General features: G+C 46.3%; 1 protein-coding gene across 2 annotated transcripts; it reads left to right on the top strand.

Moving 5' to 3' along the window:
- The first annotated feature begins 1,845 nt into the window (after positions 1-1,845).
- On the top strand, positions 1,846-7,401 carry SP8 (Sp8 transcription factor). 2 transcript variants are annotated; one of them, XM_005290837.4, is made up of 2 exons: positions 1,846-2,407; positions 2,855-7,401. In XM_005290837.4, exon 2 carries the CDS (start codon positions 2,888-2,890, stop codon positions 4,310-4,312), a length of 1,425 nt encoding a protein of 474 aa, XP_005290894.1. In that variant the 5' UTR covers positions 1,846-2,407; positions 2,855-2,887; the 3' UTR covers positions 4,313-7,401. The 2 variants fall into 2 exon arrangements, with proteins under 2 accessions (XP_005290894.1, XP_005290893.1); XM_005290836.4 differs by having other exon boundaries at positions 1,848-2,002.
- The last annotated feature ends 3,292 nt before the right edge of the window (positions 7,402-10,693 follow it).

Genomic DNA, 10,693 nt, shown 5'->3' with positions numbered 1-10,693 from the left:
TTCGTACAAAATGCAGACAAACGTGGAAGCGATCTAATTAAAGACCTAACTAGAGAGGTTATTTTTTAAAAATACCACTTAAGCATTGTACTTTGCTCATGTATTGTAACAGACATAGAGGAACTTTATCAGGCTGACAGTAAATGATCTTTACGCAGGCTCTGGCACGCCACAAAATGCGATTTTCTATTCCGCTTGAAAAGCATATTGCTTAAAATGCGTGTTTTGCTCTTAAGCTTTCTGATCTATGTCTTAATAGTTACACTCCAGCTCCAACAGATAAAGGAAGTAGAGATAAAAGTTAATAAGCATTTATACAAGGGAGTCTCTCACGAAAATGCTCCCCCCCCCCGTTTTCTACCGGATGATGGTATTGATTAGAATTAAACCCGAAATTTAAACAAGTGTGCATTAGGTCTGTAAAATGAATATCATTATAGAAGGAGACCAAAGCAATGAAGTTAATTCTTTTTTATTTGTTAAACGGAGTTCCCTCCTTCCCCCACCCCTTCCTCCTTCTGGGCTGGCCTGTCACGCCTTCTCAACAGGCTAAAATCATTCAGAGCAGCTCGCGGAGAGAAACACGACATTTATGGTAACCGTCAGTCTTCAGAGAAAGAAAGCAGTTCATTAATTTACTTCACTCTTACTTCAAAGTATGATAATGTACGTTACCCCCTTAATCAATAGATATGATGTATGCTCAATATCCCCGCAACATTGAAACAAGTCAAAAACCCAAACAAACACCCAAGCCGACTTTACTACCCGAAATGTACACCAATGATACTACCTCACCCAAAGACAGCTGCATTTTTTTCTGAGTTTTAGGAAGCTCTGATGCATTTGATTAAAACAAAAACAAACAGAAAAACAAAAAAACAAAAACAAAACAACCCCCCACCCCCCAAACATAGTAGGCCAGTCAAAACAACGCAGCTCTCCATTGCTCACAGTATTAATAACTTCCACCTTTAAACTATCAACATTTGGACGTCAGAGGAGAGGAGATTAAACTGCGTATTTTCAATACACAAAGAGGAATAGCAAATGAAATATTGTTTACACTGTTGTATAGCTGCCGTGTTCCTAAAACTCTGATGACACTTTCTGAGAATATATACCACAAATTATCTCCGTGTACCTATAACCTAGGGCACTGGCACTGTCCCCACGTGCCTGATATATGGCTTAGTCTGGGTTGCCAAAAACATTCGCACAAAGCAACAGCAATGTAAAAGGAATCCGGATAGAAATCTATCTAACTGTGGGGAGACAATCATTGAACTTAAAAAAATTCCTGTTTCCCTTGAAAAGATAAATAGTCCGAAAGAAAAACGAAGTGAACTGCAATCAGAACTAGCTAGCTATAAGGGAACAAACGCCCCATCAGGAAAGTGGGACCTTTGGATCCACACCAAATACCCAACAAACCAAAAAAGTCCACCAGAAGGCACAATCCATAACTTCTAGCCACAAAACCCCAACTACGTATACATTGCTAAAGGTGGAAAGGCAGGAGAGTAACAAGAGCTACAAAAGAATGAAACTATTGACACTCACTAAACTGAAAATGCTGCAGGGAGTTTTTGGAATCAAGAAAAGGACTGGGAAGGGGGGAGCAGAAATGCACTTGGGTATTTGCATTGAGTATTTGTGAGCACCCTGTATTTGTGCACCCTCCCTTAAATTTGCAATCTCTCTCTCTGTGTCTTTCTTTTTGGAGAGCCGCTGTTGCTGCCGCGCGGCTGCTGAATGCGTTTGGTGGTGCTGATGACCTCACGCAGTAACGTATCTGAGAGGCCCGGCGAGGCTGTAGATTGGCTGGCTGAGACTCAGCGGCACTTCAAAGCCTGAGAGGGAGCTACAATTGTGGTGGAATGGGCGGAACTGATCATTGTATTGCACACCTCTAAAAAAAACACTGCCTCTGATTTATCAATATAAAAAAGATCCTCTGAGAGGAGGGCACTTTTGTGTGATGGCAACTTCACTTCTAGGGGTGAGTCTAAGGATTTTTTCTCTTGCTGGTTTAATTAGTTTCTTTTTATTGTCGATTGGAGGGGGTTAAAATAGCCCCAGTCTTGACCAGGGCTATCAGTCTCCTCTATTGAGTTTTTTTTTTCTTAAGTACAAGTGAGTTTAGGAGAAAAGAAAGAGAGGGGGGGAAAGGGGCCAGAGTCACTTTTCAGTGTGCAGGAAAAGGTTTTAAGGGCATTTGTAGAAGCAACCTACAGCGCCCGGGCTGTGCTGTTCCTGTATCCCCGGTGAAGTGTCCTCTCTTCTTTACATGTGACTGCTGGAGGAAAAAAGCAGCACTTTCTCCGTCCGTGTGCAATTGCTAATTTGCAACAGATTGTGGTTTTCTTTTTCCCTTTAACATTTTTCAGCCCGTCGCGTCCAGCAGGTACGTTGAACTTGTATGTTTGTTTATTGGTACGTAGATAAGACTGTCTAGCCACTTTTTGCAACCTGGTCGTCTTTGGCCTGAGAGAAGCGAACCTGTTAGTTCCTGGGGAAAGGAGGACAAGCTACAACGTAGCTGCCTCCGGGTTGAGGGGGTTTAGTTTTAGCATCGCGGAAATAAATATTTTTTCACCCCCTCTAGGTTTATCAGCGTTAAAATACCCCAGCTAGCCAGAGGCTACATAAACCCCAACTCTCGTTAGCCAGCTCATTTCAGAGGAAGCCCGGAAAAAACTTTATCTCCTTTCTCGGGGGTGGTGGCGATGGAGCGAGCCTGGGTCAGCGGATTGGGGAGAGGGGTAGGGACGCGATGGGAGGCTGGCGGAGGGGAGGGTTGTTTCGAGGACAGGCTCTGAAGCTGATGCCCTTCTTGTCCCTCTCTCCGCAGGAAGAACCGAGGTTAGGCTCGACTCCTTTGGCCATGCTCGCCGCCACCTGCAATAAGATCGGCAGCCCCAGCCCGTCTCCCTCGTCCCTCTCGGACAGCGCGTCCTCCTTCGGCAAAGGCTTCCACCCCTGGAAACGCTCTTCCTCCTCCTCGGGCAGCTGCAACGTGGTGGGCTCCAGCCTGTCGGGCTTCGGGGTGGCGGGCGCTTCTCGGAACGGCTCCTCGGCGGCTGCGGCGGCAGCGGCTGCTGCGGCGGCGGCGGCCGCCCTGGTCTCGGACTCCTTCAGCTGCGGCGGCTCGCCGGGCTCCAGCGCCTTCTCGCTGACCTCCAGCAGCGCGGCCGCCGCCAGCTCGCCCTTCGCCAATGACTACTCCGTCTTCCAGGCGCCCGTGAGCTCCGGGGGCGGCGGCGGCGGAGGCGGCGGGGGCTCGTCCCAGGAGGCGGCCGCGCACCAGCCCGTCTTCCTCTCCAAGGTGCACACGTCGGTGGACGGGCTGCAGGGCATCTACCCGCGCGTGGGCATGGCGCACCCCTACGAGTCCTGGTTCAAGCCCTCGCACCCGGGGCTGGGCGCAGGCGAGGTGGGCTCGGCCGGCGCCTCCAGCTGGTGGGACGTGGGCGCCGGCTGGATCGACGTGCAGAACCCCAGCGGGGCGGCGGCGCTGCAGGGCTCCCTGCACCCGGCCGCCGGGGGGCTCCAGACCTCGCTGCACTCGCCGCTGGGCGGCTACAACTCGGATTACTCGGGCCTGGGCCACTCGGCCTTCAGCAGCGGCGCCTCCTCGCACCTGCTCAGCCCCGCCGGGCAGCACCTCATGGACGGATTTAAGCCCGTGCTGCCCGGCTCCTACCCGGACTCGGCCCCCTCGCCGCTGGCCGGCGCCGGGGGCTCCATGCTGAGCGGGGGCCCCGCCGCGCCGCTGGGGGGCTCGCCCCGCTCCTCAGCTCGCCGCTACTCCGGCCGGGCCACCTGCGACTGCCCCAACTGCCAGGAGGCGGAGCGGTTGGGGCCGGCCGGGGCCAGCCTGCGGCGCAAGGGGCTGCACAGCTGCCACATCCCGGGCTGCGGCAAGGTCTACGGCAAGACGTCGCACCTGAAGGCGCATCTGCGCTGGCACACGGGCGAGCGGCCCTTCGTCTGCAACTGGCTCTTCTGCGGCAAGCGCTTCACCCGCTCGGACGAGCTGCAGCGGCACCTGCGGACCCACACGGGCGAGAAGCGCTTCGCCTGCCCCGTCTGCAACAAGCGCTTCATGCGCAGCGACCACCTCAGCAAGCACGTGAAGACCCACAGCGGCGGCGGCGGCGGAGGGGGTGGTGGCGGGGGCGGCTCCGGCAGCGGGGGCAAGAAGGGCAGCGACACAGATAGCGAGCACAGCGCGGCGGGCAGCCCGCCCTGCCACTCCCCGGAGCTGCTGCAGCCGCCGGAGCCCGGCCACAGGAACGGCCTGGAGTGAAGGCTGCGGCGGGGGGCGGGGGAGACGCTGGGGCTGGGCGCCCTCCCCCGCTCCCCCGCGGGAGTAACTGTGTAAAGGGGCCATGGACATGTAAGTAACGTGCACTGTTTTCACGGACACTCTCCCCAGGGCCTCCCTCCCCGCAGCTTCCGCTCCTGTCTCAGTGCCAGCCCCCTCCAAGCGCGTCTCGCTCGCTCGCGCTTGGGTTAAGGGGAACGTGGGGCCAGACAAGAAAAGCTCTAGGGAAAAAGCGGCCCAGGAGGAGGCAGATCGGAACAAAATAGCGCGAGCGAGTCCGAGATGGGGGCAAGCGTAGTGTGTCTCACTGAGAAAGTTGGGGGCAGAAAGCGCCCAGTTCTGCCACTTGAAGCAGTTGGGTGAAAATGGGATTGGAGACTTTTTTCCCTCCCCCCCAAAAATAAAATAAAATAAAAAATCCTTCCGTGTTTATTTAAAAATCACATGCTGGAAGCAGTTAAATGCCTAACGTAATCGCCATTTCACAGGTCAAGAGCTTTTTACACTTATAAATAATAATTCAAAACAAAACAAAACACCCCAACCATCAAAGATATGCCTGGGAGCAATTCAAAGTTGCCGAAGAAATGGCACATATCGCGGGCTTGTTTTCTGGCTATGGAGGGAATGATTTGGGAGTGTTATAACAACTTCAGAGTTTTTTATAAACACATTTTGCAATTTTTTCTGAAACACAGCGCTAATATTGAATTTAAAATGACCCCGATCTAATAGTTTTTTTTAAAGCACTGCTTTCCAGTGAGACCAGCGTGACTGTATTTGTCCTTTTGAAAAATAGGTTTCCACCCCACTTTCCAAACTTAATCTCGTTTGCTAGTCCACCCGTCCATTTGTATAGTTCCCGTTATTGTACATTCACACGGTACGCCGAAAATAATTAGGATTAAATTTATTTTTTGGTAATTAAATTCAAATCCAATGAAGAAGCATCGTTGGTTTCAAGCGAAGCTGTAGATCGAATGCCAAAAAGAGGATGGTGGGGAGAAATAGGAAAATAAAATATTTGTAAAATGCATCTGAATCTAATGGTTTGTACAACTGGGGAATCGTTCTAGATTAGCTAACAATTACATACAACTCCACCAATGTATCGGTGTGAGGTGCAGTTGTTCAGGAGACGATTTTGTATAGTATTTTTCTTGTACATTACTTCTAGTAAATATTTGAAAATATATTGAAGTACACTTGAGCTTTTTTTTCTTTTGTCACGAGAAAATATTAAGCGTTATTGTTGCAGTCCTAGTAAACTGCCTTTTTCTTTTCCTGGACTTGTTTCTTGAAGTGTATCTTCAGATCGCACTTCAGGATATAGTTTTTGCTTGAATATTAATTTAGATAGGCATAAACCTGTAAGCAAACAATATTTGATAAATGTTGAATGACATTTAATTTAATGGAGCATGTACTTATTTGCATTTGCTGGCAGTTCAGGTATAGTTAAAGTGAGAGTTCTCCTATATTTCATAAAGTGGGTTTGCCAAAACCCATGTATTAAATAAACTGTCCAAGTGAAACTGAACTAATGTTGGCCTATGTGTATTTCCTGAAAATAATATTGATAAATGTTAATAAACACTCCTGACACTACATTAGCGGTTTGCAAATGCTGCAAACTATTTGTCTCATTGTAATGTTGAAATAATTTGGATATTTCACATTGAAATGGAAAGCCTTTCGCTGGAACATTTTAGATTTGCATTTTAAATGCATGAAATATGTAATTGATTTTTATCTGTAATATTTTAAATGGTATTAATAAACTCCAGATAAAACATTCCATTAGGTCAGTTAATTGTTTTTTTTTAATGCAGTCACTGTAGGTGGTTTGTCATTTACCTGAAACTTCTACTGTCTGAATAATTCTCTATATTTTAATGTCAACAAGGGAATACAAGGAATCAAATCTAATTTTAAACTGTAGTATCTAATGTGAACTGCACTTGAGACATTAAAATGGATAATTAGTCAGTCTGTATGAAAACTATAGCAATAGCTGAAATTAAAGAAAAGGCATTAGCATCTACTATTGACCAATGTTGCTGATCTTTTGTGTATGAATTAATTGGGTTGCATATACTTCTTTAATTTTTTCCCCTTCTGTCTAGGTTGGATTGATTGTAAACGGTCAATTTATATTAAAAAGACCATTATTTCTTAAAAATCCAAAGTAAAGAAATGTTCTGGGGATGTTTTTTAGATAGCATAAGACCACCACCTCTACCCACAAAAAAGTTAATTAACATGATGGAACTCCAACTTCGTATAGGCATTGAGGGGAAAACTTACCTAACTGTTGTGTATAAAGACTTATTGTATCCTGACCCAGGGACCTTCTTCTATTGGGCCCAGAATCTGTTAATTTCAGGGACTGTAGTTTAGTTTATTAACAAGAAGCTCATAAAGCCCAGGAGGACTAAAACTGTTTATATATCAGTTGGCTATTGTCCATAGATGTCGGTGAACACCGCTGTAAAAATATTACTGTGAGGGTTTCCTAGAACTGAATATCTCTTACTGATATTATGGGAATGCATACAATTTTTAAATTTTGGTGAAAAATCCTAGCCAACTCTTCTTGCCTTAGAACTTTTTTCTCTTTGAAAACCTAACCTGTTCTATTAAATATAGGACTTGCATTCTGCCAGATTAATGAATCCCTGTGAAATTCAGTAACTAAAGAAATATGTACACAGAACTCAGATTTCCAAAATTGCACTCTGTGCCTTAATGTGAAATATATAACCGTTTATAGCATCTCCCAACAATTGTAAAGGAGTGATGCACCCGGGAATTTGATCCTACAAATTTATGGGCATTTAAAATAAACTGGAAACAGGAATTATTCTAAATAAGCTAAATTTCTAAGCAGCCTTTTTACAAATGTAGATGTTTGAGGCCTACAAAGTTTTCCATTGAAACAAAGCAACAGTTTGCTTTGCCTTTTTAAAAATGATATTTAAATGGGATTAACATATTTAAACATAGCTCTATTTAAATCTATATGTAAAATGTAGTGGGTTTTGTTTAAATAAAAGTTTGGTTCCGAGGAATATGAGAATCATCTAAAAGGAAAGTTAAATGGTAAAGGTAAGAGCAATGCTTCTTCTAGTAACTCATAATAATGCTCCTTCAGTCTGTCACTTAAAAGAAAAGGAGCCTAACATGACAATAAATAGAAGACTTCTGCTAAATTTATGGAGCTAGCTTTCTGGAATTGGGGCAGGTTTACAACAGGATCTACAAATGACAACACTCTTCCTCCTCCCCCAAAGGTGTGTGAGCTTTCCCCGTTCTTTAATGGACTGTCTCGTTGGTGCTTGCAGGTTGTATAAGGGTAGACATTTTTTTCCTTTAACTTCTTCGGGAGCAAAATTCCAATCTCTTTCCCTTTTGTAGCTTGATTTATTTTTACTAAACCCATTTAGTTAAGGGCATTGAGTTGTTTGATACCAACTGCAAATTATCCTGCGTTTAAACCAAGCGTTGTGTAGATCAAGGTAGAATTAAACTAGTTGCTGACCTTCAGGTCAAACCGGTGTCCATCAACTCACCTTCCAAGCGCCTTAGAATTATTGCGGCCATTCTCGTTTGCTCTTTGACCTTTTAAGTCTTTTTTTCCACAAGCCTGTAGCAATGTCTATCAAAATTCGTGTCCTACTTTTTCCTTTTATTCCAGCTTTTCATTTTTCATTTTTTCAGTTTAAACTTTTCAGTAGGGTAGAGAGGGGAGGCGCATGCCGTTGAGTTGGTTGAAAAATACTAGCGATTTCTGACTCTGCTTAAATGCGTTCTCTCTGTCTTCCCTCCATCCCCATCAGCCTAATATCTAAAGATAATAAACAAAAAAGATTATGCCCAAATAAATTTGTTAGTCTCCAAGGTGCCACAAGTACTCCTCGTTCTTTAAACAACTAAAAGGTTTCTGGCTTGTCTTAAGTCCAGCCTTTTTTCCTTGAGAATGTAAAAAGGGAAATGAATGCTGAACACTTCCTGCTATGCGGATCCATGTTACACACCTATCAACATTTCATAGCCTTCAAGAAGCTAGTACTGTAAGAAGGTAGGATGTTAATTCACTAGATTTGAATGTATATTATATATGCGTGTGTGTAGATGGGTAGATGCGCGCTTGCCTAACATTGGCGTACTTCAGTTGTGTTTGGGGAAGCGACTTCTAATTTGGCATTGAGAAGAAATAGCAAGGAAAACGTGTGAACGTATTAATAGCGTGGTGGCATAAGGTTTAGTGCCTCCAGAGCTTAATCAGATCTGATGAAAGGTTGAAACATTTTCACTCTAATTCTAAGTAGCTTGGTGTTTCCTAACATACCGAAGAGAGCTGCATAATCAGCTAGTTTCATTATACTCTACTTTATTATATTAAAGGGACTCTCTAAGAATCAGAGCTTGATTTTTCCTCCCCCCCCCCAATCCCCAACCTCTCCGAGGAAAAACTGATTGTGAAATATCTATTTTAAATCTTAGACTGATTACTTTTAACTTTTCTACTATCGCCTCTCTCTTTCTTTCTTTCTTTCTTTCTTTCTTTCTTTCTTTCTTTCTTTTATTTTCGTTCGTTTTCTCAGGCTTTCTGGTTAATTTGCTTGGCACCTTTCAGAGAAGCCGTTTGTTATGCATCAGAAAAGTGTGTACTGAGAGAAATCACTTCAGTTAGCATTTCTGAGTGTCTAGTCCGGTGGCTTTTAAATGCTGTTTGTAACTATTCCCTTTGCTACTTTTTAAAGTTTCTTTTAATTCTTTATTATCGGATCCCGGTAAGTGCAGTTTAAAAACAAAACAACAGGGAGCTAAATTTTGCTTTAAATGGAGTTACTCCGTATTTACACCTAGGTTACTGGAACCGGAATCTGACCATTCATTACTTTTGATAGGTGGATAGCTCAGCAAGAGGCATAATTATGTTATATACTTTGTGCTTTGAAAGGGTCTTTATTGGACCTAGCTATAGAAGAGCAACTTTGTTTTTCGCCTTTATGGATTTTAGTTTTTCGCACAGGCTCTACTGATCTTCCACGAGAATCTCTTAAAATACAGTACAGTAAAACGCTCCATGCCAGGCGCGTGTGTGTTCCTCATCTCCTCCAGAGGGCAAAGGTCACAAGTCCCTTCTCCCAGGTCGCTGATTCAGCGCAGGCTCAGACCAAACGCCTGTTTTGGGGTGAGGACAGGTAGGGAGCAGAGGAATGTTCAAAATCATGACTCTGTTCAGTAGCTGACTCAACATTTCAACGACTTCTCCCTTACCTTACCATGGAGCCTTCTTCCCTTCTCAGGACAAGTGCTAGAAGCCAACTCCTGCTTATTTCCAGCAGCGGATCTGATCTTACATTTTAATATTTTAGGCGCGATCCCTTGTCGCTCTTTCCTTTGCTCCTTTTGGCCAGCCCCACCTGGATAGGTATAATGACTGCACATGGCAATGAGCGCTGACAAAGTGCAGCTTCTCAGACCGGAGTAACATTTCCTGGGATTTCAGCATGTTTTAAACATTTCGAGTCAGGGTTTATCCTGCGCGTTTGAATCTAGCATGGTGTGGATGCGGGAGGAGGCGAAAGCGGTCACATAGTGACTTGACGGGGCTCACCTGTTCTGCGTCCTTGCCAACTGGGTCCCACGGAGCTGCCGCATCGTGGCAGGACTTGGTTTTTTGGGTCCCTTCCTCCTCCCTTAGCTCTGAGCCCTGGTTTGCGCGACATACAAGCCCCCTTCACCCCTGGCTGGACAGGCCGCCTGCCTTCCCCTGAGCAGGCTCAGAGCGCCACCCTGCGCTTTCCCCCTGCCGGGACTACAGGCCACTCAATGGTGGACGCTTTCCAGACGGGATTTCTCCTAGCCCTGCCCCGCTCTGCAGTGCCGGGGAGCCAGGCGCTGGACAGGAGGGCCGGAGAAAGCTGCCAGGGGCATTTGGGGGCTTTATGCCCCGGACTTTTCTGTTGGTTATTTTTTCATCAACTCCAGCTAGGCTGTGGCGGGGGAAACGCGGGAGTAATTGTCAGGGCCGGCTCACACTCGGATGAGTAGGGACGGTAGGTCCGGGTGAATCTGGGCTTGGCCCTGCTCTGGTGGGTGAACTGGGTGAACGCCGGGCCCCGCGGGGGTCAATTTCAGTACGAGCGGAGAGGTTCGCTCCGCCAGTAGCTGCCCGGTTCAGCAAGGCAGAGGCGGATTGTGTCCAAGCTCTGTCCGCCTTCGCCCTTTACAGGGGTCCGGAGCGGTACCAGCTAGTGGGGATTTACCCTCCCACCCCCAGCGTCACTCGCCCGCTCCCTGCGCCCAGGCTCCCACCCCGCCCCACTTTGGCTTCTGCTCCTGGCTGCAGGG

The sequence above is a fragment of the Chrysemys picta genome, chromosome 2 (assembly GCF_011386835.1).
Source record: "Chrysemys picta bellii isolate R12L10 chromosome 2, ASM1138683v2, whole genome shotgun sequence".
NCBI classification, from domain to species: domain Eukaryota; kingdom Metazoa; phylum Chordata; order Testudines; family Emydidae; genus Chrysemys; species Chrysemys picta.
Note: the sequence above shows the minus strand (reverse complement) of the source record. Positions and strands in the feature narration are given on the sequence as shown.